The 16874-nt window shown below is 33.9% G+C and overlaps 1 protein-coding gene across 1 annotated transcript in view; it reads left to right on the forward strand.

Moving 5' to 3' along the window:
• Positions 1-1627: 1627 nt before the first annotated feature.
• HTR2C (5-hydroxytryptamine receptor 2C) overlaps positions 1628-16874 on the forward strand; it is a 131332-nt gene continuing 116085 nt past the window's right edge. The window contains exons 1-2 of the mRNA XM_045865254.2: positions 1628-1662; positions 6493-6806. Of these exons, the coding sequence (XP_045721210.1) occupies positions 1628-1662; positions 6493-6806 (349 nt within the window). The remainder of the gene's footprint in view (positions 1663-6492; positions 6807-16874) is intronic.

Below are 16874 nucleotides of genomic sequence, written 5' to 3' on the forward strand. Positions count from 1 at the left end.
CGTACAAACCTAACATCCCAATCCTGACTCTTGTAAAAGCCTGTGATCCCAGAAAAGAATTCAGTTAGATGTTTGGTGTGGGAAGAGAGTATAACCCAAATCCTAAAATTGAAGATCCAGAAAACCAAGAATAGAGAACAGAGAGGTTTACCCACTCTGTTCCCAGTTAGGAATCTCCAGGCAGAAAAAACGAAGGGTTTCTATGTTAATCACTAGAATTCACACTGAGTATTCGTTCAATGTCAATGTAAAGATTGATAGTGACATGTGCCACTCTATGAAGATTTATTGCCACAAAGGAGTGCAGCAGAGATTCTCAGCAAATTTGCATCCAGTCTACTCTTGGCCAACATTTTAGCATGCTGAATATAGTGAGTGCTAAGTGGTAAATAATCGGCTATGGAAATATTTGGTGGGATTGTGCAGTGCAAAAAATAACTCCTTGAAAAATAGCCTATAGAAACTGAAGGCATTCACTCTGAAATTCTTTGATAAGTTGTTTGGAGAGTTTTCATGTTTCCTTCCTAATACCTTTAAGATGCATTGTCACCTTTTAATCAATAAAAGAAAACAAGGTTTTTGTTTTCATCATCTTGTGCAACTGACCTTTTATTGGCATTTTTAGCATTATTCCACATGCCCTGACTATAACATATTATCTGTAGGATACTAACAAGCTGGTACATAGGGTGATTGCTCTATTTAATATAGTAAACCTGATCAACTCATTTATTTTGGTATAAACTTGGTGCTGCCCTCTGGAGAATATTGTTGGTTAATGCTAAAGTATAAATAAAGCTATGCAAATGCAGATTGCTTCACTTTGAAGAAAATAAATTAGAAATGTTGTACAAAATATGTTCACTTAATAGAAATACTTACAACTTATTTTAGTTTTCCGTGTTCTTATAAGATGAAACCTTTGTATTTATACACGCTACTTAATTATTACATCACAAACTTTCCCCAAACACTTTGTCAATTAAGAAGCATATATTCTTTTTTTTTAAAGATTTTTTATTTATTTATTTGAGACAGAGAGAATGAGAGACAGAGAGCATGAGAGGGAGGAGGGTCAGAGGGAGAAGCAGACTCCCCGCCGAGCAGGGAGCCCGATGCGGGACTCGATCCCGGGACTCCAGGATCATGACCTGAGCCGAAGGCAGTCGCTTAACCAACTGAGCCACCCAGGCGCCCCAGAAGCATATATTCTTAATTTCTTTCTCAAAACACTGACTTGAAGCCATGTGTACTCTAAGAAGAAAAGTTTTAGTAGATGCCCCATATGAATAAAGTGTGTACAAGAAATTTTAGAAAAACTGAAAAAAAAAAAAAAAGATGATGGTTGTGTATCGGTAAATAAATGAAAAATATATTCTCTGCCATTTTTTATCACTTATATGATATAACATGCTTACCTGCTTGCTAAATTTTGTAGATTGTTTCTTATCACTTGATAAATGTATTTAAGTTTATTTAATTGGCTGTTATGCAAGTTATTTGGACTTTTAACTAATTTTCTTTTCCTTTTTTTTCTCTCTCCCCAGAAAGGATGGAATTATGAATCCAATCTGTTAAATTTTCTCTTCGCAATTTTAAACTTTGGTTGCTTAACACCGAAGCAATCATGGTGAACCTGAGGAAAGCGGTGCATTCGTTCCTGTAAGGATGTTATTACTGATTATGTTTTTAAAAGATAACTTTTTATGGTAGCTTGCTCAAAAATGTTAAAGAGGTTTTTCTATGATCATTCAGCTACGTTTGCCTCAATTTGCACAAATGACTTGCAGCCCACAGGCTAATATTATGGACGTTCCCTGTTCAAAAATAAATGGAAAAAACTCCCAATAACTTAGACTTCAGTTAAATAGAACTGCTCATGTAGTCAAACAAATAATATGGCAATAATATCTTAAATTCCAAAATAATTCCAATGTTCATGGTTGCTTTCTCCATGGTTAAAATGTAGAAATGAGAAAGGTTTTTTCCTTTTCCTTCCTGCATGAACTAAACAGCCAAGAGGATAAAATGTCTTTATCAGTTTCTGGTTTCATAAAGAATGGTTGGGGTTGCAAAAGAATGGGTAAGAAGTCAGGGAGTAGAACTTGGGTGATGGAACTAGACAGAGGAAAACAATGCCATCTTCCGAAGTCTTGATACAATGACCCAGTAGTTCAGGTCAATAGAATGTCATGTAAAGGAGATAAGAATTGGATTCAAGTACTGAACAATTCTAAATATAATCTAATCCAGGTAAATCTTCTTTTTAACTTAATAAAATGTTGGGTTGGTCTCTTCCAAGCCCACTCTTCGAGGAAATGGGGCATGGAAAAAAGATCCAGGGCTCTGTAAATTCTGATCAGTTACAGCTGAGAAGCCTTGAATCCCCTTGCTCCTACAGCCTCCTCTATGATTCCTATAAAGAGCTCACCCAGGAAAAAGTTAATAGAGTAGTATAGATATAAAGTACATCCACAATGAATCCTCCACATTATGCAATATGCTCCACTAGAGCCCATCTGGATGTCACTGCACATTGTGGTGATCATAATCTCAGTGATGTGTGATTCCAAGAGGACAACAACAGACAGGAAAAGGAAAGAATGGAGGACAGTGAAAAAGAAGGGAAGGGGCGCCTGGGTGGTGCAGTCAGTTAAGCGACCGACTCTTGATTTTGGCTCAGGTCATGATCTCAGAGTCGCGGGACCCAGCCCTGCCTTGGATGGATGATAATCCACTTCTAAAAATGCCCATTGTCATATGGCAGGCAAAAACACAGTACATTTAAAACGTACAGACTTTTAACTCAAATTATCATTTTGTTTATCTACCTAGAATATAAAATTATATGTTCATTAAACATTTAGTACCAGTGAATAAATTGGTTGCATCGTTCAGAGAGAAACTAGTTTTTGTGTATATATTTTATGAAACTTGTGTGTGGGCTTAGTAACAATTAACTTAAGCTTTAGGAGCAAGACCTAAATTATTATTCTTCTATAAAAAGAGCTGTATATATTTCATTGAGCATTAGTGAAATATATACTTCTAATATATAGTATTATAATAGATATATATCTATTATAATATATAATAAATAATATAACTTCTAATATTAGTAAATATTAGAAGTTAGGTTTAATTATAGCCAATTCTTGATTACAAAACTATAGAAAATAGGATTGAACTTTAATAATAATTATAATACTTTGCCCATAATAGCACCCAATAAGAATTTATTAAATGTAATTGAGTTGAAACCAGGAAACTGAAGTAAATACTCTTTCAGGATCTTCCCAGTAACATTATTTTAGAATTCACAACAGATATATTTAGATTCTATAAGCTTCCTCAGTAATTTAGTATTTGTCTCATGGACTCTTTCATGAAAATTAAAAATATATCTGGCCAGCAGAGGTAGGCAAGATAACCACTTGAAGTGTTTTCCTACCCACAATAAGACACTCAAATTTTAAAATTGGTAATTGTCCAACAGTATTTCATGTATTTTTTACATACGATTTTATCCTGCATTCCTCTTTTTAAAAATTTATTTATTTGTTAGAGAGAGAGAGCACAAGTGGTGGGGAGGGGCAGAGGGAGACAGAGCCCAGCGTGGGGCTTGATCCCAGGACCCTGAGATCATGACCCTAGCCAAAGGCAGACGCTTAACCAACTAAGCCACCCAGGCGCCCCTCTGTCGTTTTTAGAGAAGTATGAAAGGACTTTGATGTTTTTACAACTTGCTTAGAAAATTGAAGTTGGATGCATATTTTGTTAGGACCTTATTCTCTAGGCTTAAGGATAAATATACTTGTTCTATAACCGACTGTTGAAGATGCAATATTTTACTATGAGCATAAACTCTTGCGGGACTACCTGAGATAATCAGCAGCTAATTTAAACTAGATTTTTTTTTTTAAATGCCAAAAGGACAGGTTTTTCTTCATCAGATAAGCCAGAAAAGACCCAGATTTAAAATTACTGTCTGAGGCTGTTTTGCATAAATAAGTATCTTATTAAAATAAAATCAGGATTTAAATTCATCACCAATTGTGAAATACATGAGTCGGGGTATAGTTATCATAAACTACTTTTGTTTAACTTTGAAGGCAAACAGAAGGTAAGCCCCAATATTTACTGAGGGCCTGTTATGACAAAGGTACAATATTCAGGACTTTATATATATCGTTTAGTTTTCCCAACAATCACGTAATAAAGATCATCCTTGTTGTACAGATGAAGAAATTAATGCTCTGAGAGGTTAAATGACTGGTCAAAGAATCATTGAGGTCATGAAGTTAGGAAATTGACCCCATGCCCAGTGCAACAAATACAGTGACAGAATAATCAAAGCTGAGTGCAAATAACTTGCTTCTATTTATTTGATCCTTTATTTTAATAATTTCTACTCACATTAATCAGATTACTTATGATACAGATTTTTTTGAAACATATATTATTTTAGCTTATTTTTTTATGTTCTAGGAAATAGAATTTACTGATTATTTGATACAAAAATTTACTGATTATTTGATAAAACTTACTATGTGTATCACCCTCTGCATGTTGCTTAGAATGTCAGATAACTTCAACTAGTAAGGAAGTTATTTTAAGCAAAATGTCAAAATATTAGTTTTCTATCCTCTGTAGAATGAGAAAGTCAAAATATTTTCATGATTTCTTCATTATCTTAAAAGACATAAAAGTATATTACCAAGATATTAAGAGAAATAATTTTTAAGTACTCCAGAAAATTTATTACAGTATTTTACTTGAATTTTAAAATGTTAATAGTTTTTCAGGCCAAGCATTCCAGTTTAAGTTTAGAAAGTACGGTGTATGTGCAAGTACGTGTGCATAATATCATAGATATGATATCATTACGATAATCATAATCATCCAGTTTTACTACAGTATATTTCTCTGATAATTGGTAATAAATGATGAGCTAATCAAATCACACATGTATTTTTCCTGTATAGAGATAACATTTTTAGTTCAAAGGAAAAGTGAATAAGATAATGAAGTAAAAGCATTTATATGAAGACCTCAGACTCTGGATGTTGTAATGTCATGTGTTCAATCTCCCCAACTCCGGAAAGACCCTTACTTCAACAGTCTCGCAAAAAAAAAAAAAAAATTATTCAGCACGTATTTATACGAGAGAAAACTTCCTCCTCTATAAATAATAACAAGGTTTAGCAACCACTACATATAGTGTAGTTGCTGCTTAATATTTATAAAATAACTATTACTGAACATAGAATACACAAAAAACAGTCATTTTCAAATAATAATTTTGCTTTTAAACAGGAAATATTGAATATGCTTATCTTTCTTATCTATTTTACTAATGAAAATAAATGTTAGTTTTATTAGATACTTTGGGAACACACACTTTGAGAGGACACTTAATGTATGTAACCTGAATAAATCTCATACCACCACTGGGGGAAGTTGATTTGGGATGTACAAAACATAGCCACGTCCACTTCTACATTGTTTGCCACCTGATCTGATATTCTTACTAGTGGAGTCTACGAAAGTACCATCCCGAGAGATGCACAGTTCAAATGACTTAAGAGATTTTGTATCCAGCACAGGAAAAGCAGCAAACCCATAGGAATCATCACCACAAATCAATCATTTTCTAGCCTAGAACAGGGCCCAGAAAACATAGGACAGAAATGAGCAGAGTGTCAGAGAGAAGGAACATTTATAGCACAGATATTAATATGTATGGACCAGCCTAAAGTCACTCTGCAGCTGTGAGAAGGGAAAAAGAGTTTTAGAAAGAAATGAATATGCACTATGGCCAACACCCACTGTGCCTCTTCTAACATCTTGCCGGAAGTTTGTCTGATGACAACTTATTCCTTGTTAGCTTGAGATTAAAAAGGGCAACGGTCCAATTTTCTTGTCAGGTACTGGATACTTAAAGGAAAATCTCCTTTCATTCTGTTGTCAGTTGTCTCAGATGATATCTAGAAGAAATTAATATTGAAAAAATATAAAAATAGACCGTTACAGCAAATCAAACAAGACTGTGGTTTCATATTGCTTGTATAGAGTAACAGTTTAAAATACAGGCCTTGAAATCAGTGGGACCTGAATATGGACCCTGCTCCTGTCACTTACTGGCTGTGCTGCCTAGAGAAAGTTACTTAACCTCTCTGAACCTCAGGCTCTTCATTTGCATAATGGATATAACCAATCTTAACATCATGAGGTTGTTGTGTGTGTGATCAAATGAGATTACATATATATAATTTTATACTATAGATAATTTTTATTATATATATATTTCCATAAACTAAGTGCCTTACTCATAATATTCTTTGGATAGAAAAAGAAATACTGAGATGATGATGATGATGATGATGATGGTGATAAGGGTTGCTGAAGGAAAAGCAATTGTTTTGTATAAGCAATTCATTGGGTATAAGCAATATAAGATGTATCTGATTGTTTTTTTTTCTTAATTTTCAGCGTGCACCTGATTGGCCTACTGGTTTGGCAATGCGATATTTCTGTGAGCCCTGTTGCAGCTCTAGTAACTGACATTTTCAATACCTCCGATGGTGGACGCTTCAAATTCCCAGACGGGGTACAAAACTGGCCAGCACTTTCAATCGTCATCATAATAATCTTGACAATAGGTGGCAACATTCTCGTTATCATGGCAGTAAGCTTGGAAAAGAAACTGCACAATGCCACCAATTACTTCTTAATGTCCCTAGCCATTGCTGATATGCTAGTGGGACTACTTGTCATGCCACTCTCTCTGCTTGCAATCCTTTATGGTAAGTACAATTTTATTAGTTTTTTTAATCTCAGATTATATCCTAAATGTGTGTCAAGTATCATAGTAAACACTCGTACGGTTAATCATTTTACTTATATCATTGGAAAATGAAGAAAAAAGCCAATTGTGTGACAGAAGAAGTGGATGTGTATATCGTATTTATTAAATAAATCAGTAGCAGAGTCTTCAAAAAGCAAAAGGGACATTTTATAATATATCAAAGTCATACCCAAATACTCTATTGCTCAGTCTCACTTATAAACAATTACAGTGGCCTTAATGTATACAATAGGACAGTGACAGAAACATGTTCTCACCTCTGTGTTCTGGGCGGTACACATACCTAGTATCCTCTCTTCCACAAAGAAAAAGAGACTCATCATCTTTAATAAATATATTTTAAATAATCTTTTTAAATGTTAGCAAACTAAGTGCTTGCACATAATATGCACTCAATAACAGCTATTATTCTTTATGGAGTCTACAATTTATGTTTTTACAAGGTGACAGGGATAAGAAATTAATTAATAATTATATAAGTGCAATGTCACATTATCACAATAAAATTCAGGCATTCAAATTTTTCATAATATTGATTTTAGATAGGTTTTTCGTTTTTCTTTTCATATTCTGCCATCCCTTTACCCTATTCATTTCACATTTTATTTTTTTATTCAAGTGTAATTAACATACAGTGTTATATTAGTTTCAGATGTACAATATAATGATTCAACAAGTCTATATAAGTCACAGGGCTCATCAAGATAATAGTACTCTTATTCCCCTTCATCTATTTTACCCAGCTCCCCTCTGGCAAATACCAGCTTATTCTGTGTATTTGAGTCTGGTTTTTTTTTTTTTTTAATTTGTCTTTTTTTTTTCTTTGTTCATTTGTTTTGTTTCTTACAGTTCACATATGAGTGAAATCATATGGTATTTGACTTTCTCTGACTGATTTCAATTAACATTATATCCTCTAGGTCCATCCATATTGTTGCAAATTTCAAGATTTCATTCTTTTTTATGGCTGAGTAATATTCCATTATAGATATGTGTATATATACACCATACTTTCTTTTTTCATTCATCTATCAATGGGCACTTGGGTTGCTTCCATATCTTGGCTAGTGTAAATAATGCTGCAATAAACATAGGGATGTATATATGTTTTTGAATTAGTATTTTCATTTTCTCTGGGTAAATACCCAGTAGTAGAATTACTGGATCATATGATAACTCTATTTTTAATTTTAAACATAAAGGAAACATCCTCAGGGATTTCAGGTAAAAATAAGGAAAAATTTACAAGAGTAAGAGAATTAGACTGACTTCACAATTAACAAAAATAAAGCAAAGTAATAGGAGCAATATTTTTCAAAAAGTTAACCAATTGTAAGACACTCTTTCAAAGGCAAACCTATAAAGAAAGAAAACAGATCACTAGTTTCAAGGGGTTTAAGGTGGGAGGATGACTAAAAAGGGGTATTTATTTTGGTATATGTTGATATGGTGGTAGTTTTATATACATATGTAAATGTAATATATATGATGTAAATATATATATAAATTCTTAAAATTTGAAAAACTATGAATTCTAGTGTGCAGTTTTAAAAAGGTGAATTTTACTGTATGTAAAGTATACCTTAAATTAAAAAGTAGAAAAACCTATTCAAAGTTTGAAATGAAGATTTTTACATCCAGACATGCTAACCATGAAGGCTATAAAAAGTTGAAATTTATTTTGAACTTAGAGAATTCTGAACCCATAAGCCTTTCTTAAGAAATTAAATAGTGGATGAGATTAAACTAACAAAGGAATGATTGGGAAAATTTCATCCAAAAGACTGATGATGAGCATTTAATATGGGTAATATTAGAGCTAAGACAAAAATAATAGTGGTATAAGGGTAGAAGAATACTGTTATATATTATATAGCATCTATTATGTGTTATAAACTCTAAAAAATTAGCAAAAATGCAACTAAAATTAAGAAGAGAATAGAAAGGGAACGAGGAAGAGGAAAGTAAAATAATTTTATTGATTTTTCTATAAACAAAAGGTGGGAGCTAAATGATACCATAAAAAATTGGCAAACCAGAATGTAATAGAGTTAAGAAGAAAACAGTGGTTTAAGAGCATTAAACATGATATAAATAAAACATGATATAAATGTTATATTAAAGTTAACCACTAAAACAAAAAACAAACCTTCCAAAACCCCAAAAGAAATGTAATTAATGAAAGAGCAAAAAACATCAACTAGAGGAAGAAACACAAAAAATATAACATTATGCCCTCAACATTATACCATGATGTAATATGACAGAGGAAACAAACATACCAGTAACAGCGATAAACTTGAATGAACCTAAAACACGACTAAAAATGAAAGATTTTTAATTTGGCTTAAAAAGAAAGGCCCAACTATATTCTGTATACAAGAGAAACCCTTAAAACCCAGTGATTCATAATGGCTAAAAATAAAGGGATGAGCAAAAGTGCACCAAGTAAATGGAAACAATAAGAAAACAGAAACTGTGATTTGATATCTAACAAAGTACATTTTGAATGAAAACAGCACAAGAGTAAAAAAGAAAGATGCTTATTTATGATAAAAGCCATAATTAACGGGCACCTGGGTGGCTCAGTTGGTTAAGCGACTGCCTTCGGCTCAGGTCATGATCCTGGAGTCCCTGGATCGAGTCCCACATCGGGCTCCCTGCTCGGCGGGGAGTCTGCTTCTCCCTCTGACCCTCCTCCCTCTCATGCTCTCTGTCTCTCATTCTCTCTGTCTCAAATAAATAAATAAAATCTTAAAAAAAAAAAAAGCCATAATTAACAACAAAGATATAGCAGTTAAGAACATCTATGCCACCAATAACACAGCAATGCCCCTTATAAAGCAAAAACAAAAGAACATGGAAGGACACATTTATGAATACATTCTACTAATGGGAGATTTTAACACATCATGCTCAGTATAAGAAAGATTGGGCAAAAAAATTAAAAGGATATAGATCTTATGCAGGTGTGTTGAACTTTATACTCTTATCAAAGAGAGTATACCTTCTTTGTAAGTGCATGTGGAACACACACTGCAATTAATAAAATACTAGGCCACAAAGAAAATATTAGAAAAGTAAAAATATTACCCAAAGTACTTTCTGATAAGAAGACAATAATATTAGAAAAATTAACAACAAAATTTAAAGACATCTCATCTTTTTTTTTGCATTTTTTTCTTTTTTTAATTATGTTATGTTAATCACCATACATTACATCATTAGTTTTTGATGTAGTGTTCCATGATTCATTATTTGCATATAACACCCAGAAGATATAACAAATTTTTAAACAATTCTTGAGGGGCACCTGGGTGGCTCAGTCGGTTAAGGGCCTGCCTTCGACTCAGGTCAAGATCACAGGGTCCTGGGATCGAGCCCCACATTAGGCTCTCTGATCAGCGGAAAGTTTGCTTCTCCCTCTCAATCTCCCTCTCTGTGCTCTCTCTCCCTCCCTCCTTCTCTCTCTCTCTCTCTCAAATAAATAAAATCTTCAAAAAAATAAACAACTCTTGATCAAAAGGAGAAATGCAAACTGAAATTACAGATTTCTTTAGAAATATAACAGCATAAACACTGCATATCAAAATCTATACAATATGCTTAAAGCAGTGATCGGTGGAAAATTCATAGCCCTAATCACATTTATCAGTAAAAATGAAAGCATACAAATGAATTAAACTCCCAGCAAAGCAACCTTGGAAAAAAACTATAAAGTAAACCGAAAGAAAGCACAAAGAAGAAAAAAAACTAAAGAGAAAAGCAGAAATTGACTACAGCATAAAAAACAATATACCTGATGAATAAATCAAAATTTTGGTTTTTTAAAAAATTTTTTAAACAAAATAAAAAATCATCAGCTAACTTTAAAAAAAGGAAGAAAGCATGTATAAGATAAGATACCACAAGGAGAATAACAACTGAAGCAAAATACACTTTTTAAATCATGAGATTATTTTGTAGATTTATGTGCAGATCAATTCAGAGCATTAAAAAATAGGTAATTTTCCAAGTGGAATAATTCTATTATAATGGGCAGAGGACCTGAATAGATATTTCTTCAAACAAGACATACAGATGCTCAGCAGGCACATGAAAAGAAGCTCAATATCACTAATCATCAGAAAAATGCAAATCAAAATCACAATGAGATATCACCTTACACCTGTCAGAATGGCCAGAATCAAAAAAGACAAGAAATAACAAGTGTTGGTGAGGATGTGGGAAAAAAGGAAACTTAATGCACTTTTGGTGGGAATATAAATTGGTACAACCACTGTGTAAACCAGTACAGAGGTTCCTAAAACAATTAAAAATAGAAATACGATACAAGCCAATAATTCCACTACTGGGCATTTATTGAAAGAAAACAAAAACACTAATTCAAAAAGACACATATACTCCCATGTTTACTGCAGCATTATTTACAATAGCCAAGATATGGAAGCGTATCTCTATGTTCTTCCTAAATTAATGTATCAATTAGTTCAATTCCAATAAAAATGAAAAGATTTAAATTTTTTTTAAAAGTATGTTGTCACAAAAACATTTAACATAAGAGCTACCCTCTTAACAAATTTTTAAGTGTACAAAGCGTTATTATTGACTACAGATACAATGATGTACAGCAGATATCTAGAGCTTATTCATTTTGTTTAACTGAAACTTTATACCTGTTGATAAGTCCCCATTTTCCCTTCCTTCACTCTCCTGGCAACCACCATTCTACTCCTTGATTCTATGAATTTGACTACTTTAGATACCTCATATATAAGTGGAATCATGCAGTATTTGTCTTTCTGTGACTGGTTTTTTTCACTTACATAATGTCTTCCATGTTCATCCATGTCGTCACATATTGCTGATTTTTCTTCTTCTTTTTTTTTTAAAGATTTTATTTATTTATTTGACAGAGAGAGACACAGCGAGAGAGGGAACACAAGCAGGGGGAGTGGGAGAGGGAGAAGCAGGCTTCCCGCGGAGCAGGGAGCCCAATGCAGGGCTCGATCCCAGGACCCTGGGGTCATGACCTGAGCCGAAGGCAGACACTTAACGACTGAGCCACCCAGGCGCCCCATGATTTTTCTTCTTTTTTAAGGCTAAATAGTATTCCATTATATGTAGTATATATAAAATATATATATATATATATATATATATATATAACACTTCCTTTTTTCATTCATCTGTTGAGGGACATGCCGGTTGTTTCCACATCTTGGCTACCATCAGTAGTGCTACAGTGAACATAGGTGTGCTAATATTGCTTCAAGATCCTGAGTTCAATTCTTCTGGATAATATCCAGATAATATCCAGAAGTGGGATTGTTGTATTATATGGCAGTTCTATTTTTAATTTTTGAGAATCGTTCATAGTGTTATCCACAGCAGCTGTGCCATCTTGTATTCCCACCAACAATGTGCAAGAGTTCCCTTCTCTCCACATCCTCACCAACACTTGCTATTTCTTGTCCTTTTGATTAACCATTCTGACAGGGTGAGGTGATATCTCATTTTGGTTTTGATCTGCATTTCTCTGATAATGAGTGACATTGAGTATCCTTTCACATGCGTATTATCCATGTCTATATCATGTTTGGCAAAATGTCTACTCAAGTGCTCATTTTTTAATTGGATTACTCTAGTTTTTTTACTTGAGTTGTAGGAGTTCCTTATATATTTTGGAGAGTAACCCTTTATCAGATATATGACTTGCAAATTTTTTTCTCCTCCCCCCTTCATAGGTTGCCTTTTCACTCTGTGATGGTTTCTTTTGCTGTGTAGAAGCTTTTTTTTATTATTTATTTTTTTGTTGCATATGCTTTTGATGTCATATCCATAAATCGCTGCCAAGGCCAATGTCATGAAGATTTTCCCCTATGCTTTCTTCTGAGAGTTTTTTGTTTCAGGTCTTATGTTTGAATCTTTTGGATGCTTATCCTACAAGAAGCTTTTTTGTGGAGTTAGATAAGTCAATACTAAAGTTCATTTACAAAATTAAACATGCAAGGATAGCTTGAAAAAACTGAAAGAGAAAAGCTATGCAAGAGGACTAGCACTAGGAGATATTTAAGCATATTATAAAGCCTTATCATTTAAAGTAATACAAAAGAGATTAATTGAATGTACTATAGAATGTCCACATAATGGAGTACCATGAAACTATTAACAGGAATAAGAAAGTTCTCTATTAACTAATATGGAGTGATTTCCAACATATACTATCATGTGAAAAAAGCAAAATACAAAAGAGGAGATAGGGCATACTATCTATGCAAGAAAACGGACAAATACAAAAATATACACATATCATCTTATTTTTGTAAAAAATAAATACAGAATGGTTAAATGAAAAACTGAGATTTATTACCTTCAGGGGGAAGGTAGAAACTGGAAAGAGAGATTGGGGATAGAGAATTATACTTCTCTGAATACACATCTTAGATAATTTTGACTTTGGGAATTGTGCTAATGTTTTATATATTAAAAAAATAAAGAATGGGAGAAAACTCTAAAATGGATTAGGAACAGAGTCAAATGAACTTAACTCTATTTGAGTTAAGATAACCACACTGAGTAGAGAGTACAAAAATAACCACACTGAGTAGAGAGTACAAAAATAACCCTATCCCATATAACTTTAAAGTGCAAATTTTGTCTTATATACACAATGGAAAACTAAAGAAAAATGTAAACGAATGAATTGTAGTATTAGGTTTTATTTTACCAGAGGTACACAATGGTAATTCTGAAACTACTTCCTGTGTATTCTGGGATAAGATAATAGAAACCAAATTTCTCACTGTTGCATAAGGAAGTTGAAAACTTGGAAGGGGGAAGTAAGTATTGAATCCTGTGGTGTTGGGTTAATTTTCATGATATCGGTATGAATTCATGGAGAAAACAGATACTAATAATAATGGTAGTAATGATATATATAGATACAGAAATCAATATTTGTGAATATGTGTGTACTTAGAATTATTTTCTATCGCTGCCCATTAAGAGGGCCTAAAAGTAACAACATATGAGTAGGAGCAAGCACAAATGGGAATAGACATCCCTTGGAGAAATGAGGCCCAGGGCAAGATATAACAAGACTGGAACATTTTTTGAGCTAGAAAATAAGGGAGTGCTCAAAGAATGATGGGACTATATTTTTTAAAAAGCACAGAAGCTAGCTTAATGGGGCCCCCTCATCAAATCTGGGAACATCTGAACATTAAAATGAATAATGAGAGTTCTGATGCCAACAAAAATAGAGTAAGCCCACTAAAGACTCCCTCTTTTTCTATATTCATGTAATAATTCTGGAAAAAATTTCAAAAGGAATTGCCTAAGGATTCAGAAAAATAAACAGAAGCAGCCAGATTGGGAGGGAAATCAAAACTTAGAAATGTAACCTCAATGGGAGTGAGGTTTTCATTTTTTTCTCCCTCTTCTCTCTAGCCAGTACCCAGTCACATAGCCTCATGGTAATAGTACAGGAGTGGCTAAACTCTTATGGATACCCAATCTTTCTGGCCAGAGTAACTGGCAAAAGAAGCCCCGGAAGCCAAATGTCATTGAAATATTTTTTCCCTTCTTTTTTCATGCTCTGGCTTTGCCAGAGGGATGACTCTAGTCAGATAGCTATGCTTTGGTGGTGTGAGCACTAACATTTTGAAGAGACCTTTTCTTTTTTGGCCAGTGGACCAGAAAAAAAATAGGCCTCTGTAAGCCAGAGAGTATGGGAAGGAAATCTCATGGAGGAGAGAGCAGAATAAAAGTTTCCCTACTTCCCGGGGTGCCTGGGTGGCTCAGTCGTTAGGCGTCTGCCTTCGGCTCAGGTCATGATCCCAGAGTTCTGGGATCGAGCCCCGCATCGGGCTCCCTGCTCTGCGGGAAGCCTGCTTCTGCCTCTCCCACTCCCCCTGCTTGTGTTCCCTCTCTTGCTGTGTCTCTCTCTGTCAAATAAATAAAATCTTTAAAAAAAAAAAAAAAAAAGTTTCCCTACTTCTGTTTGAACCTGCACAAGTGCCAGGCTCAACTCTTAGCTCCACATGAGCAGGACAGATCCTCAAGAAGCATAGAAAATCTGTAGAAAATTGAACTGATTTAAACAACCATCCGAGTCCAGGACCATGCCCCGAGTGGCACGTCTGTGGGACAGACTCAAAGCAGCATAGGCAAAGGTTTTGTAAACAAAACATATTGAATCCATGGCCCACAGACGTGAACACTAAGTCTGAACCTAATTAGTTTGATTGCCTAGTAAACCAAACACAATCAGCATTCTTTTTTTTTTTTTAAAGATTTTATTTATTTATTTGAGACAGAGAGCATGAGAGGGAGGAGGGTCAGAGGGAGAAGCAGACTCCCCACCGAGCAGGGAGCCCGATGCGGGACCCGATCCCGGGACTCCAGGATCATGACCTGAGCCGAAGGCAGTCGCTTAACCAACTGAGCCACCCAGGCGCCCCCACAATCAGCATTCTTGAGAGGATTTTAACGGGACCCAGAGTCTACAAAATATAATATTCAAAATGTCCACGATGCAATACAAAATTCCTTGACATGAAAAATACCCGGGAAATATTAAAAATTTTTAAAGGAAATGACCATCAACACATGCCAAACCCCAAATTACCTAGGTATTGGAACTATCAGACAAAGCCTTTAAAATAACTACTGTAACAATACTCCTTCTAGTAATGAATAGAAATGAATGGAAATATGGAAGTTCTTAATAAAAAAACTATGAAAAAGAAGAAAGTGTAAAAAATTGAATATTTTATGACAGGAAAATCCAATATCCGATTTTTTTTAAATCACAGGATAGGTTCAATAACAATAGAGATGACAGAGGAAAGAGGGAACTTGAGGATGAATTAATACAAATCATCCAAATAGAAAGACTGAAGAAAAATGAACACGGCCTCAAGAACCTATGGGACTCTAGGAAACTGTAGAGTATTTGTGTCACTAGGAGTCTTCAAAGGAGAGGAGAAAAAGATCAGTACAGGAAAAAAATTAAACCAAAAATAACCAATTATTTTCTAAATTTTATGAAAGACACAAATTTAGAGATTTGAGAAGTTCATCAAACCTCAAAGAAAACTACACCAACACATCATAATCAAATTGCTAAACACCAGCAATAAAAAAGAATGAGCTATTATTGATAGATAACACATAAAATATGAATAAACCCTAAATAATTCAACTGAGTTAAATGAGTCACACAAAAAAGCGTGCACACTCCATAAGTCCATTTATATAAAATTCTAGAAAATGCAAACCAATCTACAGTGGCAGAAAAAAAGAACAGTGGTTACCAGGGACCAATGGGAATGGAGTGGACAGATGAAAGTTGATTATCAAATGGCATGAAGAAAATTGGAGGCATAATGAATATGTCTATTATCTTGATAATAGTGATTATTGCACAAGTGCGTGAGTGTGTGAAAGCATATCAAATTGTGTACATTTAGACAGGTACAGTTTTTCATTTGTCAATTACATCTCAAAGCTGTTAAAAATTGTAAGATGCAACTAAAGTAGTGCTTAGGGGAAGATTTATGGTGTTAAATACTTATTTTAGAAAAATAAGAATGGTCTCAAAGCAGTCATCTAAGCTCCATTTTAAGAAACTAAGAAGTGAAGAGCAAATTGAATTCAAAGCAAGCAGAAGGAAGGAATGAACAAAGTTCAGAGCAGAAATCAGAAAGATTAAAAATTGGAAAGTAACAGAGAAAAACCAATGAAACCCAAAGCTGCTTCTTTTACAAGGTTCATGAAAATGATAAGCCCCTAGCCAGACTGATCACGGAAAAAAGAGAGACAACTCAAATTACCGGTATCACTTATGAAAGAGGAGCATCACTATAGAATTTACAGACATTAAAATATAGTAACAGAATATTATGAAAAACTTTATGCCTATCAATTCAACAACTTACATGAAATAGACTAATTCTCTTAAAGACAAATTACCAAAGATCACTCAAGAAAAAATGGTTAA

Source organism: Mirounga angustirostris, unplaced genomic scaffold, assembly GCF_029215605.1.
Source record: "Mirounga angustirostris isolate CCGP_5_RB_7025 unplaced genomic scaffold, mMirAng1.0.hap1 SCAF_11, whole genome shotgun sequence".
Taxonomy (NCBI): Eukaryota; Metazoa; Chordata; class Mammalia; order Carnivora; family Phocidae; genus Mirounga; species Mirounga angustirostris.